We start from the raw sequence: 17,660 nt of genomic DNA, 5'->3' as shown, positions 1-17,660 counted from the left end.
TGAGAAAATTATCTTGCGTATTTTGTTTATAAAAGATTTTGTGTAGTAGAAGAGTTGTCACATCAGGGAAAAGTTGTTGTTGTGTTAACCTCTTTTCCCAAGGCTTGTGTACCTTAATAAGCATACTTATCTCTTTTTTTTTTTTAGCAAAGCCATATGGCCTACTAACATTTAGTATTTTTAGCTTAGTGTGAACTTCTGCAGCTGCATTACCAGATTACAGTGCAAAGGTAAAGGTGGGTGAATTTGGCATGCGATCTGCTATGGCTTCATGGTGTCTCAGCTAATTAAGCAGGGAGAAAACATATTTTTCTTTACACTATCAGCTCCTATTTAGTGTTAATGTTACGCATTCCAAGTGTGAAATAGGCTTTTCCGATAACCAACATCAAAATCCCGCATTTTACATTTTGACAGATTTGTGGCATTTTTTTGGAAATGACGACTAAAGCAGATAAATCTGTAAAGGATGATTTCACACACGAGCTGTTTCTAAATATCTATTTCTTTCAGATATACAGGAACATAAAGACCGACACAAATGGCTACTTCAATGAAGCCAGATTTTAATTTTTTTTTTAATGAGTGCCAAACTGAACCAAACATGGACTGGTGGTAGAAAAATTGACTCTTGCACACACACTGCAGCTTGCAGAGATGAACTCTCTTCCATTGCCACCAACACTCCACCACTGTTAGTTCTGCAGCCCAAGCAGAAGTAGACAGACTGTTTTGCTGACTGATATTCGTTTTCTTCAGTGCCAACACTCAACTGCCGGCACTCAGCTGCAATCAAAGACTTGGCCACATTTCAAATACGATTATGTTAGCAGTTACTCAAGCAAGAGATGCATCCGTTTTTATTGACTTTTGTCTGTAGTCATTTTAAATCTGCTATATCTGATTGTGCCATTCCCTTAGTCCGATAAAAATGTGTTATGTTAAAAAATGTTTCAGAGAAATAAGTTGAACATGCTTCTTGTAATCAGTTTGAAAGGTTTAGTCTCTGGTGTGTGTTTTGCAACTTAGTTGAAGATTTTTGGTGTGTTTTTCATAGTATAGTATCTACCGTCTTTCATGACTTGAAACGTGCAGAAAAGTTAGTTGTATCATTAAGAACTTTTGTTTGAGTACAAATCCTTCAGTAGACAATTCAAATTTCTCTAAAAAAAAGGTTTCAATAGATGATAAAGGAGCAACATTTAGAAGATATTTAGTTTTGTGCACACAGTACTATTTCATGTGTATGAACAAACTACAATCATTTCATAGCCATTAGTCTATGCCGCGCTGGTTTATTTTTAATAAGGTTAATGCTTATGTATGACGTTTGTTGAGCACTTTGGTCAGTCGGGCTGCTTTTGATGTGTTTATACATATAGTTGGCTTGGCTTGACTGGCTAAGTATGAATTTTATGAATGCTTACCCATTAATAACAACTTGAGATAAATAGTTATTAAAATGCTCAACTCTCACAAAATGGCGTTGGAACGAAATGATCGTTCATTTAAGTTATGTTTGCAGCTCAGCGCTCCCTGTTTTTTTCTCGTTTCCACTTCAGTCATTTTTCCAAGAATCAGATTTTTTTATTTATTTATTTATTTATTTTTTGTCTCTCCGGGTTGGAAATTCAATAAATAATTAGGGAGCACAACGAAAGACCCCGATCAGATTTGATGATATCAGGTGGTCAGCCTGCATCTGCAGACAAAATTAATTGAAAAGATTAGAAAGTCTTTGTTGTCTAAACAAACCGAGGAGGAGCAGAATAAACCTCGACCTGAGAGTTCCCTAAAAGAGAAATTCAAGTGCACGCTCTTGGGACTCGGAGGACTATCGCCCGGCTTTGAGCGTGCTTTCCTGAGAAGCGAGTCAAACCCATCACTCAGTCTGTGGTGGAATGCTGATATATGATTGTGCAAAAAAAGAAAAAGAAAAAAGAAAAAAAGTTCTGCTAAAACCATTCAGGAAATAACCTCACCCCAGTTTATCTTTCCAGCCCTTGGGGTGGCTGCTGCTTGACATTTTGAGGACAGGCTGGCATTGATTTGCTGGCCATGAGGGAAGGACATGCACTGTTAGAAACGTCTCCATGTGTTAAGCATCAGTGGTCATTATAGCCATCAGACTGATTTAGCTTTCCACTGCTCTGTCTCTGGGTGGCAGAGTTACAGACTTAACAAACGAGATGGCAACGGGAGAGGACACAAAACAAAGAGTCATGCACTGCTTCCAACGAGTGAGTTAATGCCTGGGCATGAATTAAAGACCCGAAGAAGAAAAGAGTAAACAACACAGTGGATGAGGAGCCCGGGTGTTTGACAACAGAACCGCAGACCCCACCTACAGGGCCTTGACAAACACCAGTCAGTCAAGTTTGATCGATGAGGAGGGATTTATTTCCCCTCGGTCTACATCAGCCTGACATAAAGATGGGTGTGAAGGCACCTTCTCCTGCAGCCATGATCGAATGTGCTGTTGTGAGGCTTCTGTATCTTTGTAAGACAATCTGGGCTGTAGGAAAGAGTAAAATATGACTTTACGGAGAGGGGGAAAAAATAGCGGATTGATGTCAAGGAGAAGGCCACCCAGTCCCTCATCCCCTGCAACACATCCGTAAAAAGCATTTATAAATGCTCATGGTGGACTGATTGTAGATTTGAGAAAATTATAAACATGCCACCGTACGCTTTTGAAATTAAAACGAACGAGTGGTTGTAGATGCCGCAGAAAGAAGACGCCGCGTTCTCACACATACGCACAACATCATCTCCAAACCAGCAGCTGGGGTTTGTGTCTTCTCCTCTGACAGGACGCCTTTCTTAAGAGATACTAGGTTTTGCTTGGATGAGACAGAGGACAGAACAAGAAAGGATAACAATATGATTCAGGCCTGAGACTCACACTGCGGCACAGCAGGGATGGACTGCTAGGGTTGCCGGACATCAATAACTTCACAACAGAAAGGTCACACACCTCTGTCAGTGTATTTATCTTGAGATGTTGTTGATTGGATCAAGCCAAGGACTCCAGCTATTGCCCTTTGTATTGAAGTGTTTGATGGACAAGATAGCAACTGTTTTGAGGGAATATAATACGAGGCAGACATGTTGAACCCTGCAAGCTAGGAGTGAATTTGAACACTGTGAGGCACAAGAGTAAAAATACACGTCTTTGCTTCCTAAAGCTTCATGTCAAGAATTAACAGACTAGTGCTCTAAATTAGACACACTTTGGAAATATAAGGCTGTGGAAATGTTTTTACCTTCTTACAGACAAAGTTAACATGAATAAATACTCTGATACTTTACTCTGTCACAAACATAAATGATTTCAAAATGTGAAAAGATTCAGTTGTTAACTGGACTATACAGGAGTGAGTGATTATGGTAAAGGAAAGAAAAGTACCCATCAAATCACCCTAGAAGAAATAAACTAAGTTAAGCTGAAAACCTGATGACAGCCTAGTGAATAAATAAGATAAAGCAGCAGCAATACGTCAAGACATTCGACGCATAAAGACTTCAGTAAAAATGTGAATAAGATAGCTGATGGGAGCTGAACTGACAGATTGACAAGCTGATCTCTAAACTGTGCTTCTGGCACGGTTAAAATCAACTTCACTGAATCTCATCTTCCTCACAAATTTCTTTTAGGTGGCATGAGTGATAAGTTCCCGTTAATCCCCAAATCCTCCAATCTTAAATCCCCCCCCGGCGGAGCTGCAGCATAATACACAAATCTGCGCGAGGCGAGACGGGAATTGGCTTTTCCTCTGTTGCTCCCACAGGATGGGAATGGGGACACACAAGCAAAACCTCGACAACCCTTCCCAAAACGTCTCATGTTACCAGTGTTTTCAGTGTGAATGTTGGGTCGGTAACAGGGGATGCATGTTCTGTGTGGGTTGAAACTGGGAGCACCCTGGTACAGGATTAGCACTTTCTCTACTTCAGTGCTAATTACCCCTGTGTGTCATCAGTGGGAAACTGAGTGATGTGGGAACCGCCAGAAGGATTTTTTTTTTTTTTTTGCTAAAATTACGCAATAAAGAAGATCAGCTATCAGATGAAGGGTTACGAATAGTTTTTTCTGTAAAAAAAAAAAAAAAAGATAGTTTTTTTTAAATCAAATATTATGTTCTTGTTTATTTCAGGCTGGGTTTTTGTATTTTCAAGATATTCCTAATTGTGTAAAAGGTTTTCTAGCATAATCTTTCATAGAGTGCTACAGGTTTTTTGGGGGGCATTTTAAAACCGCTTTGGCATTTACCTTTACTATTGAAATGTCCCCACAGTGACGCCAGTTTTCATCATTACCTTTTTATGAAGAAGATTTAGTGACACTCTTGAACTGTCACGAGTGTCCCCAATCAATGGCAGTCTGACAAGTTCTTTAATTATTACAAGTTGATTGCGACAATAAATTGTAATCATCAAATCAATCAAGACTTTGACATTATGGCAAAAGCTGAAATAAATAACTTTAAAGTCACGTTTCGTGTTTCTATTCCTACCTCCAGGTGTGTTGGAGTGCCTTGCCTTTGCTTTTGCCAAGTAGTATTGCGGTGGCTGTTTTTTCACAGCGTTGAAACCGGGAGGTGCTATTTATGTCTGACATGCCACGGGGTTTTAACAGCGTAGCAGTATTTGACAGGCCAGGACTAAATAAGAATATTGTTAAAGCAGGTCTTTTGTTATCTCGGCTGAGATGAAAAATACATTTGTACTTTTTGTCACAGAGTAGAAGCGAAGCCTGTTCATATGTTGAGCTGATGACTTATTTCCAGTTGAAAGTCCTTTTTTCTTTGAAGTTGCTTCAAGCGTCACACATTAATTCAAAAGCTAGAGAGTAGAAAGAACTTCAGAGAGCAACACCTCATCTTTTTTTCTTTTTTTTTTTTAATAAGACCTGTCTTATATCTTGGATTAGTCTGGAATCACTGTATAGAAGAGATTTATTATTTAACTTGAGAAATTGAAACGCAACACTTTTGACATGCTCAAAAAATTGGGGGAAAATACTAAACAAAACGAATTTAATTTAAAAAAGCCTTACTTTAATCACCTGTAACTATTAAAATAGTTTCCAGGTTAGTATAGTTTTGACCGAGTCTGACGTCCCAGTTACACAAGCTCTCAAAACATTTGCATATGTTCATTTTGCTTTTGAGGAACAGCTCTGCATTTCAAAGTGACCTCATTCGACATTCTCTCTCTCTTTTTTTTAAGACGCCTTTTATGTTCGAGGGCACAATTCAGACGCATGCCGCTGCTGCATTTAGCTGACGTGTGTTTTGCACACCGAATTTGTCCACGGATGGGAATCCTTGACGAAGGTGTTGATGGAGCGTTACGAAACATTAAAGAGCCTTTAATCCTCAGATTTCCTCCACGAGCGACTGTAGAGACGTGAGCCGCAGGTGTAAACTCAAGATCATTTCTCTAAAGCAACACTTCAGTGCTTCTTTCCATTCAATTTTCAGCTTTTTTTTTTCCTCACATGCTTTTATTCGCATTCAATAAATCAGCATGTACATTCTGATGACCCCCATTTCTTAGATTAAAAGTACATTTCAAAAAATAACCTTTGAGCAGATATTGAACATCCTTTCCCGTTAAACTTTATTGTACTTATTTTGCCTTATTTTCATTTGCTGTAAAAGAAAGAAAATCATCATAATTGACTGGCAAATTATTGTTTGTTATTATTCTACTGAATCCTTTATTGTCTTCGTCTGATTTGTTCTCAGAAATGATCTTCACACTGTGTGACAGGAGCTAAACGAAGAGAAATACAAATTAAGAAATTAGTGGGGAACAACAGTCTTTGAAATGTGTACTTAAGTTTTTTTTTTATTTCTGTTCACAACTTGTTTGTGTCATGTATGGACCAGGGAAGGTAATGATCAGTGAGTATTGGAACTCACAGGGTTTTCGTCTTGATGCGCTGCTGACAAGGCACAACTCACGAGAACATGTGATGATTGCAAAACCCTGGTCGGCAGTGTATTTATTTGATAACTGGGAGGGAAACCGTCTGATTGGCAGATGAGCTGGGGTTTTAAATGTCTGACCTGCAGCTGATTCCCCCTCCGCACCCCCTCCTCCATCATGTGCAGTATGTGTCGAATATAATTGTGGTTGGCTTGGCAACTACTGTCCTCTCCAGAAAGCAGATGGTGTTTACCCGGTTTTGGTTTCAAATAACAAAGATGAAGCCGACTGCAGCGCGGTCATGGATGTTGGATGCATTTGCTGTTTGAAAGGTCGGCTCTTCTTTTTGGGCAGCTGATACAGGTGTGTCAAACTGAACTTCACAAACGCACAGAATGATTACCATCACACGTATTAAAGAGTTTGGCACGACTATCCCCATGCCTACACCTCTCCCTGCCCCCTCCCACAAAAAAAATAAATAAATAAATAAATAAATCATCAAACAAACTGAACATCAAACAGCATTTGAAACCCCCAAAATGATCCGAAGCTGTAAAAGCACACTTACCTCAGCCAGCAGGTGCTGCGGGGTGCAGAGAAAAGGGAGCTGACTTGATTAAACTTTGTTCTCAAATGCACCATCGTTTTTTTTTTTATTGTTTTTTTTTATTTTACACTTCATTTAACTCTTGTGTCTTTTCAAGTAAGAATATTCTGTGAGAGGTAGAAAGTCACACTTATTCCCACTTAGTGGAAGATTAACTTAAGACCTAATTCTCCAGTGATTTCTGCATTTGCCACTATTAATGTGGTTCCGTGCAACAGGTGCAGCTTAGTTGTGTAACAAGGTTCCTCTCTGTAGAAAGAGACTGAAACTTTCATACCACCTCAGCTTTCTGAATATTCTCTCTATTTTTGTAAGACTAATCAATTTTATAACTATTTAAAGAAAAATTAATCTTCCGAAGAAGGATTTTTTTTCTTCCTAATCAAGCCACTATCATTGTTATTGGAAAATGTCGGTGGTTCCTCACATTGAATTCGGAACCAAATTATTCACCAGGTGAATAATTTGCTTGTTGGTGAATTAAACATGTAGCCTCATATGATCCAACCAAAACCATTTATTTCAATTAACTCTTAAGAGGGTGATTTGTTTTGGTTCTGACTGGTTTGGCCAGGTTCTTTCTGGTTGTAATTACTCTATTTTCATTATTTTTGGCTCTACTGGCAGCTGGAGCTTTCACAAGAGGAGACGGCATCAGAACTGCTCAGACAGTGAAAGAAATGGTGGAATTTTCTTTATTTTATTTATTTTATTTTTTTACCATATTGTTTAACAGTAGAATGCAAACAAGCTGTCATTGTTGATTTAAAGAATACAGTACTGCAAAAAAGTTTTTATCCTGTTTATTCTTTTTGCTTTATTGTTTCACCAAAATGTTTCAGTTCTTAAAGAAACAATCAGGGGTCACCTGAGTAAAAGCCGGAAGCAGTTTTGAAATGAAAATTTCATTTACAGAGGGGGGGAATGATCCAGAGTAACCTAGCTCTATGTAAAATAGGTATTGTCTTTCTTTTTGAATCCTGAACTTTGATTTACCACATGTTTTGGAAAGCTGAATTCAGTTTCAATAGACACACCAAGACCTGATTACTGCCAGACCTGTAGGATCAACTTGGGTAGTATTTCAAAAAGAAAAAAAAAAAAAAACGGGAGAGAAAATCAAACAAACAAACCAAAAAACCTGCTCCTCTCACTTTTCCCATCCTTATGACGCCTGAGAGTTATGGGAAATCGTTTTTTTTAAACTGACTAGACAACAGTAAAACCTTTGAAAGGTGGTTTTACTTCTTCATCCAGTGCTCGCAGTCAGACCTGGTGGCGATAGAGGAACATTCTCAGGCTACTTGTGTGAGTTATTGTAAGTACACGTGGTTTATGAAGGAGGACAGTCATCCGAAGCACAACAGCAAATCAACAAAAAACATTTTGGAGTGGTTTAGACTGACTAGAAGTCCTGTGGAAAAACCCCAAACGGTTTGTTCATACTGTAAACCCTTTCAATGTGGTTGAATTTTAACAATAGTGGAAAGAAAAGTGGGCAAAACTCCCCTTCAGCGATTTGAAAGACTAATTTTCAATTATCATTAGCACTTAGCGGCAGTCGTTGCTAGCAAAGGGGGGCACAGGCAGTTGTTAGGTTTAGAAGGCAATCATAATTATGGGGCCAAATTGGTTTAGAAATGGTGTTATCATTTAAAAACTGTTTATTAACCCAGCTTAGAAAGAAATGTAATGATTTGAAGAATTACACTGTAACCAAAAAAAAGCAACAGAGACATAAATCTTGACTTTTTCACTGCATCATATCTCCTTGACTGAAGCTGCATCCCACATTCAAAATACTGTGTAATCATTCTGTCATAGTTTAGACTTAAACTTCAATATTTAAAGGGCACCTTTGACATATTCTCACAGGCATGCAAAACATTTATTTTTGATTGTCATGGAATAGCAAGGTCTTAAAAAGTCCAGGATGCAATTTGCATGGGAGAAAGCCATGTAAGGTGAACTGCAACAGCCAGTTAAATGTGTGTGAACGGTCAGATCTGATGTGTTTTCTGTGTTTTACGCTGCTATTTAATTGCAAAGAAGCTTATAAAGTATCTGAGCTCTAAACATAAGTCAGTCGGACAGGATGTCAGCTCAGCGGGCTCCATCTCATTATAAAAGACAACTGACACGTATCAAACCCCATCCATTCACTGTAGCATGTATCCATGTATTAATATGCAACGGTCACTTAAACTCTTAAACGTGACTCGCTGTGTAATTTATGTAGTTAATCAATCGTTCTTTCTATTGTGTAGTTGAGAATAGAGTCCAGTACAGTATGCATTATGCAAGGATGAAACTGAAAAGTACCCAACACTTAATGCAAAGAGTAAGTGACGGTATAATGATGCTCTGACTTTACTTTTTTGTAAAGCTTTTTTCTTTATTGCAAAGCTCTTTAGTCTTAGTCACGCTGTTCCATCTGTCTAATGTGGTTTTCATGGACCGCTAAAACCAAGAAAACAGCGTTGGCACATGTTCTATTCTGCCATTAAAATGCAGGAGGTCCCTTTTATACCCTTGTTAGCTTATTATGCACTGTGGAAAAAGGATCTGTAAAAAAAGACAAAAAAAAAAAACGAGTGTAGTGGGTAGCCATTGTCGGACTGTTTGATGTCGCAACAAATGCAGTTGCGATGACATGGGCGACAGCGCTGACGTTCGTCATCAAACAACCAGAAGCGTCGCACTCGCATTAAACAAACAGCTTGCACCCATTTGGACCTGATCATATGCTTTTGGCTTTCAAGTGTATTGTGAGGTGAGGACTGCATCGTCTCCATCATCTCACTTAAAACACACAGGTGAACATTTTAAAAAAGCCTCTTAATTAGTTGTCTCTAATAGTCGTAGTTTATGAAAGGGGGGAAATAAATATTTTTAGTGGGTAAAAAAAAAGTTTGTTTAATGTTCCTTTTCTTTAGATGCGCAGCGCTTCTCAATTTTTGTTTTTTTGTAAATATGCCTTTGTTAAATAAATGGTAATGTAATATATATAAATCTAATATTTAATCTACTCTTAATTTTGCTTAAACCTTTGGCTGCATGTGGCCGTTTGACTTCTGCTTCAGTCTGAGCTGGAGCTTTACAGTAAACATGGTGGTTAGTACAACTATAGTTAGATGAGATCAGGAATTATTATTATTATTATTTTTTTTTTAAATCAGTGTAAAGCCAGTGACAGCTTGCCGGTGTGCTCTGTAAGGTTTCAACAGAACCATAAAAGCAGAAGTGGCAGACATGACCACAATGTAAAGAGTCGACCCTCTAGGGTCTAATAATGAGCAAACACTAAAGACAAATGAAGTTAAACACACTGCCTGTATGCTACGTTCTCATCCCTGAATAAGTGTTTATGCCTTTAAGATGCATTAACGTGCTGGTTTTATGCTACAAGCGAAACAATTTTGATATTATCCAGTTTTAATCACATATTATTGTCTTGGTTTTGATATCTAAATTACCACTATTTAAAGCAGAAAAACTCATAAATTACACAAACGGTTCATAAATGTAATCAGTTGTGTAAATGTTGTAGCTTCCTTAAGATGCTTTCTTGAAAAGGTGTATTTGATTTTTTTCTTTCTCTTTAATTTCATCATATTTGATGTCAGCTTTTTTTATTTGTATATCTAAAAAAATAATTATGCTATTATTTTATTTTATTATGTGACACTTTATATAGTTCATCCTTTACTCTGAAAATCTTTGTTAGTTTCTGCAGTAATTACTGAAGTTTGTTGTAATGAAGCAGTAAAATAGAAGGAGTATTTGGTAAGTCTGATTGGTCTAAGACATTTTTCAGTGATTAATTGGAGAAATAAACTGATATTTGCAACCCTACGTAGCGTGAACCCCCACGTGCTGCATCTGCATTTCTCCCAGCGCTTAGAATAAGCGGGCTGATATTAAATATATACAGATTTTCTCTTCGCCCTTCTTTTTTTTTTTGTTACTTTTGTCATAGCAGGAGAGTGGAATCTCATCACCTGGTTCCCTCTGAGCTCAACTTTTCCTCTGTACTTCATCTCCACTGCTGCTCCATGGGTTTTTTATCATTCATTGGGCTTCATAGGAAGCCCAGTAAGCCTGCTATAATGCAGACATGCTCAGTAAAGTCGAAGGAGCATTAGGGGCATCGCCAGCAGTCAGTGGGAGAGAAAAGTCGAGGGAGGATTGGGAATTCTCAATACATTTCCCACATCCTGCCCAAAGGTCCAACTCAGTTTAATGTGCTTCATCCCTTTTTAATACTGTGTAGGTGCCTTAGGATTCCCCTGCCAAGTGATGAGTTTTTTTTTTTTATGTGCTAATTACAACACAGGGCTTCAAACTTTGCTTATTTTATTGTAGAAGCCGAGTAGCCGAAGGATAAGCAGCAAGGATATTAAGTAAAAGATGCAAGGTTTTGCAGAACTGTGGTGTTTTATGACTTACTAAATAAAGTAAAAGTGGGAAGAATAAAAAAAAAGGGTGTTGGACAGACTTTTTTTTATACTGCTTGCTTTTTCTAAACAACATTTCGGTTCAGAAATGTAACCGTGGCTGAGTTACTTATAAACTGCGCGAGAGCATCTATTATTGATGCTGTGTCTGTGGCAGAGGTCCTGTGGGGCGAAACACATCTACTCCCAGGAACAAGAGTGAGCTTTTTACTCTTCCCCAGCAGTGTGTTTGTAATTTTTAATAGTGCAATGAAATGTGTCTGAACCTTCTTCATCTTTGTTGGCCTAACTGCATGAGTGCCACAAAGTACTCTTTTCTTTTTTTTTTTTTATTAGTCCTGCAGGGATTTTAGGGATACTATTGAACCGTACTACTGGCCAAGGCTTTGTCTCCAAATTGTTTGCAATGTGTTTCTAAATTTGACCTTGACTTAATTAGATCGTCTCTTTACAGGAAGTACTCCAGACAAGGCTAAGCGGCAGGAGGATGCAGCCAAACCACGTCACCATGAGACCACGGTACCGCTGATACTGAAGGGCAAAGAGCGAAGACCTCTCAGCCAGCTCACCCCTGGGGTAAACACAATATTGTTTAGCAGCACATGTTCCCTGGCAATAAGCTGAGCCAAATACAGTTGCCTGTTTTTTTTTTGTTTTTTTTTTGTCTGCCATAGCCGCGGCGGATGATTCCCTCTACTGCTCATTGCTTCCACGCTCGATCGGTTCCTTCAAACAGCCCCTTCATTTTTTGCTTTGTTTATCGCTCCTGATATTTCACCTGTTGTGTTTTATTCTGTGCCCTCACTCCCTTTGTTCTCTGTTTGCGTGCTGCCCTGAAGGCAATATACATGCTATGAAGTTTTTGCCAAATTTAAGTCCTGGAGTAATTTTCCCAAGTTCACTAACTTAGTGGCATACGTCACTTAGCGACCGTATTCAGTCCATGTTTCGTCTCGTTACAATTACAAACAGGAATGTATTTGTTTGTGAACGCATAGAGCTATACTAAGTAGAGCACAATGCCAACATTGTACTGGAGTACCTTTCTCCACACGTTTGCTGTTTCCGCAACATAACTTGTGGGACTTCTTATGGCTTTTACTCAACAATTGCTTTCTTTTTCGCTCTTCAGTGAAGACCGGGTTTGCTGAGTACACAACTAATAATTGTTCTGGTGACACAATCTTCTTCTACCTGATCGCTGCAGCTCCTCTTGAGTTACTGAACCCTCTTTGGGTGTGTTTCTCTTCACCTGTCAGTTTAGTTGTACTTCTATTTATTGGTAGGTCTGCAGTCCTGTCTTTCAGATTTCCTTGGTTTTCATAATGAGGTTTGTTCACTTATTAAAAAAATCTCCAAGGATTTTACAGAGAAGCTGCATTTATACTGAGATTAAATCACACACAGTCAGACTTTCTTTACTGATTAGGTGATATTTATTACTTATTATGACTTGTATTTATGGGTGTCAGATTAACGGGGTGTGTATCCCTTTGCTTTAAACTCTTAAACTGAAAAGCATTGTAGCTAGACGTATTATTCTACTGCATATAATCAATGAAGCCACTAAACCCTGTCAAACAAGTGGCAGCATTGATTTTATTAGGAAAAAGAGAGAGGCTTTTTAAAATATTTTTGCATAAAATGTGTAATTTTTGCAGATAGTAATCTACCATTTAATTAATTCATGTAATCAGTTTCATTTTAAAATTTAACCAATTGGATTTTATTTCAAATCTTTATTTAAAACAATTTTCATTCGCTGGATTTTTAGGAAAATTTATTATTTACCTGTAATTTAACTTTGAAGTTTTTAAACACAGTGTAATGCTGTCATCATCACCATATAACCATTGGTCAGCCTAGCTATGTGACAATAGCTCAGTGTAGGAAGAGGCAATAAGAGAACCTGCGAACTTACATGCCCTGCGTAAACAATGTAGGCGAAAATAAAAAATAAAAAAAATGCAAGAAAGTCAAATATTCCTTGCCCAAAATCTCTAGATTTGTTTGCTGGCAGTTAAATTCCTGTCCGGCTTCTTGCCACTTTAAGAATAAGTTTTAAATTTGCCACTCGTCACTTTGAAAACTCTGCTGAGAAGGGAAACGTGTAGGTGTTGAGAACTCCCTGAGCGCTGAGATTTTTTCCTGGTGAAGGGAAGTCCCCATCTGAGAGAGCTGTTTGTTTTCAACCTCGGTCCGTCACAGCAGCAGAAGGCTAGTGATGCTAATTACATAAACATCACAAATATGTCACGTAGGCAAGCAGGGAATTGAAACTTTGAGCTTCACGGATTAATTATGCACACATTTTCCACTACATTAGACGTGTTATCCCATTGGCCACTGCTGACATAAGGCATTTCTGTTAAGAGGACACTTTTGTTTTAAGGGAGGTTATCTACAAATTGACCCTCCCCTCCTCCTAAATTAAGCTGACCACAAGGGCAACTGGTGATGGTCTTATTGGCAATGGCAGCAAACCCTTCTGGAGAACAGATTTATACTGTGAAGCTGCTTTTGTGTGCCAGCAGGTTATCGGTGAGTCGTGAAGTATGGCAGAATCATTACTTGCTGTCTTTGCTGGATGGAGGACAAAATGCACATAGCTTCTCCTTTAGCCGTATACACACAAAGAAGAAAACAAATGACTTTTACAAAGTGCAAAGCAGCAAAACAGTTGGACTAAAATCTAAGATGATTATATTTGAATCTCTATTTGGATCTCAAACAATTAATTACTATACCATCTCACCAAATAGTTGAATACCGCTCTTCTCTTTGTGAGTGGGAACTTCTGTGAGCTTTTTGGAAGTTACCTTAGCCTCGTGTGTGCGGTGCTGTACTGACTAAAATATACCAGCTCGTGCTAGAATGACCTCAGTTAGTCACTGTAGCTTTGGGGTTGTTTCCATTAGGACATGGAAATAAACTTCAACCAGTTTACAGAAAAATAGAAAAGAAAGAAAACTCAAAACGTCCTGAATTTTACAATCCATAACAGTAGAGTTCGGAGGAGGCACACTAGTGGATATATTTTAAGATCATGGAAAAATCTTAATAACTCAAAGAAAACATCTGGACAAGAATTGTAGATCAGATGCTTGAAAAATACAATTGATCTTCTCAAAGAGTTATGTGTAAGTTTAAACTGCACTGGACTGTTCAGCGATCACACTGCCCAGGAATTAGACAGGTCCTAGTGATAAAAGTGTTTCGTTAGTAAATGTGCATATCAACCCCTAGACATACAAACAGGCATGGTGAGGATACAGGTTGCTGGTGAAAGGGGGTCATTATCCACTGAAAGGAAGATATTATAGATTGCAAATGATCTGCGGGACAGATTGTTATAGACATGTCCATCTCCACAAAACAACCACTTCAGTAACATATCATGAGAAGCTTGTGGAAAAAGATACTCGAATGTTTGAACCATGTCAATACAGTTCAGTTTCTTTATAGCTTATTCTTATAAGGGCAAGAGATTGAAGGCTCATTTTACTGTAATTTAGCCACAAAGTAGACTAAATTAAGTTACATTAGTTTCATTCTAATCTAATGTCAGACAATGAGGGAGACAAAAAAGGTTATGTGTGACAGCAAACGTTGCGTTGCCAAATTCTTTATAGGCATTTTGCAGGAGCCCGGACTCTTCCCTTAATAGCTGGTGAAAGACCCAACTATGATGAGCATCAGTGCACAGCCTGAAATAATTCTTCATATGCTGTAGATTTGCTGTCTTTGTTCATTAATTCTTATCTTGACATTGAAAAACTCCCTATGTTTCTCTTAGCCATATGGTTAAGGTGAGCATACACCAGCCTCCCTGCTTGGTCAGAGCAGGACATATGGCACATGCACTCAGGAGCACACAGTTTTTAATGGTGTGCAGACTCCATGTACAGCATGTGTGCCAGCTTATAAATAGCTCTGACCCACTGTTGCTTCATGATCGATGCCCTTGGTCTAAATAAGGGCAAAGTCTGGAAATACGAAAAAAAAAAGAAGATACTTTTAGTTTGGTAATAAACTAAAGTATTGATTCGCAATATGATGGATGTATTATTCAACTTTACTTTACAAACAGAGGAATAAACTCCTTTCATAGGCACTTATGAGAATTTCAGAGAATTTCATGGTATCCTCGTGTAAACTTTCTAAGACCTGAGATGAGGCTGCAAGCTTTCTACTCAGCAAACCTGAAATAATAAATGATAAAAGGCATAGGAGACAGACAACTATCCATACAAACACCAACCAGCGAAAATGATTCCCAGTTGAGACGACATCAGCGGTTCATCAGAACCACAAACCAGAACATACAACGAAAGCTCTACCTGGTTTAGATCAAAGCACATCCATTCTCTATGCTATAAAATGCCCCAGTAGATCGTTATGCCCACAAAAAACTGTTAATGTTTCGCAAGACTTCAAAATTCCTGTTCATAGACGCTCACCATCCATTCTAGGTGAGTTATTTTGCAAATATGGGGAATTTTTTTGAGTCTGGAACAGACACGCTTTGAGAGGCTATAAACGAAGCTACATTTGCATCGAAATTCGGCTCTGATACTGGCTGCCAGTTTTAGACACAATTTCTGGTTAAAGCTTGTCTCTGCAGCAAAAACACAGCTTTGAGTTAAATAAGTTACCCACCAGATTGTAGAAAAAAAACAACAGGTTTGTACCTAGCTGTAGATTGTTTCGTACATTTGCAGCGACTTGGATGACTTCTTTTTTTTTTTTTTTGTAACAGATTTTTTTTTTATTTCATAAAAGGAAAGAGTCTGGGCTCAGTTTATCTAATTTGTGACACACACAACCTAAGGAAGTGAAGGATGTGGAAGCTTTCTTCCTTTTCCTCCTCCACTATTGTGCCCTATCACTTCCTTTCTCGTGTGCAGCCTTTTTTTTTTTAAAGCTTCCCCCCAAAAAAAATCCAGGTCAGGGCGCCACCTCATCAAAGTTGGTATTGTTTTGTGTTACAGATTTATCCTGCGTCACTCCAGCTGGTGGTGTTTGCAGAAGGTGAAGAGCTGATCCTGTCACTGGAGAAGAATGAGTGAGTTTTCCTGTGATTTTGTGTGATTCATGTCAAGGTTTCCTCCATACTGATCACGACTGCTGCGTGGTTTTCAACAAAGCTAGATGAAAGCTCTGCTCACTTATTTTTATTTTTTATAAAAAAAAAAAAACTTTAGATTATTTAGGAGAAGGAAGAAAAGCTATGTGGGTTTAGGTTCTGAAATAGCACATTCAAGAAAGGAGAAATAGTATGTCCAATAGTGATTGGACTCTTTTCATGGTCCATTCTCTCTGAAGGGTTGAGAGATAAAAGCTGATAAAAGAACCAAAGGATGAAGCAAGTTCAGAAATTAAAAAAAAAAAGTAAAAAAAAAAAACGTATTTGCTGAAATTCTCATTACTTCTCTCCTTTCTATGTTGTGGAAAATAACACAATGAACTCTGGAATGAGGAATAGGAATCACGTTGAGCTGATAGTTATTCATAGCGGCTTACACACTTATGCACATACTGTGTCATATAAAATAAGAAGCACTGATGTGAAAGCAAATGAAAGCTGAAACGATTCAGGTTCTTAGTCTCTCGGCGTTTCTTTTTCAGACGGAGTTCAGACATAATGTTTCCTCCCGATGCTCCGGCATGCACACATTGACTCTTAATTAATGAACTTAAATTCGCAACTCCTGAAACTCACCGGCTCCAGACGATTTTGGGATGCACAGTTTGAATTTTCACAAAGAAAAAAAAAAAACTTTTTGTAAGATTCAAGAATGGGGTAACATGGGAGCAGATTAATTCAATTTCCAATCCATCCCTGTCTCATATTACCCATATCCAGTCCTATGTGTTTTTTTTCTCTCTCAAAATAAGCCTGATATCACACAGGGGGAAAAAAATCAACTAAACAAAAATATAACACATTGGTACAGGGTAACACTTCCGCCTCTTGTTCTGCATGTCACCTGAAGTGACTGCCGCATCAGCCGTGAGTCATCCGTCACCAGACGTCACCGGCCTGGGCGCGTTCTGCCATCCCTACCCAGCCTGTTTGCTGTCAGGCCAGATGTGTCCTCTGATATCGCTTCATCGGTTCAGCCAGCGCCGAACAGGTGGTCTCTGACCCCTGTGTGTCTGTCGTGCCGAGGGCGCATCCGTCCAGTCGCGAGCAAAGAGGGAGGAAAAGCGTGCGGGCCAGCAAACGTCCAGAATACGTTTTAGCAGTAATATTTTCAGTTTGGCAACAATGGGTCTTTTCCCAGAGTCTTTGGGGGAAAAAAAATTCTTTAGAGATTATTTGTAACTTCCCTCAAATTCAAAAGTTTACAGACATTTAGTCAGTGCCAAGTTTTTTTTCTTTTTCTTTTTTTTTACTTTCTGACTTGGGTGTGGATTATATTAGTGATGCGGTTCATCCTTTGTTGTTAGTTTGATTTTGGCTTCTCCCACCACACCAGGGTGTGTCTTGGGATAAGAAACTTGCTATCCTAGTGTCCTTGTGTGAGTGTGTGAGCCTTGAGATTGTGTCTGGGTGAATGGGTCTGTGATGTAAACAAAACTTAGAAGTTTTGTTCATTTTACATTTACTGTTTTTATGTTTGAATTTGCTGAGCTGCGGTCGTTTGCTCTGG

The 17,660-nt window shown here is 38.5% G+C and overlaps 1 protein-coding gene across 2 annotated transcripts in view; it reads left to right on the top strand.

Moving 5' to 3' along the window:
• Window positions 1-17,660, top strand: part of adam12b (ADAM metallopeptidase domain 12b) — an 84,715-nt gene that overhangs the window by 2,581 nt on the left and 64,474 nt on the right. For both annotated transcript variants that reach the window (XM_088012818.1, XM_088012819.1), the window contains exons 2-3: window positions 11,459-11,580; window positions 15,996-16,069. In XM_088012818.1, coding sequence (XP_087868944.1) covers window positions 11,459-11,580; window positions 15,996-16,069 — 196 coding nt within the window. The remainder of the gene's footprint in view (window positions 1-11,458; window positions 11,581-15,995; window positions 16,070-17,660) is intronic.

This window comes from Poecilia mexicana, unplaced genomic scaffold (assembly GCF_051168715.1).
Source record: "Poecilia mexicana isolate PSO_F unplaced genomic scaffold, ASM5116871v1 scaffold_15, whole genome shotgun sequence".
Taxonomy (NCBI): Eukaryota; Metazoa; Chordata; class Actinopteri; order Cyprinodontiformes; family Poeciliidae; genus Poecilia; species Poecilia mexicana.
The sequence above is the reverse complement of the archived record's forward strand: the minus strand, read 5'-3'. Positions and strand labels throughout refer to the sequence as shown.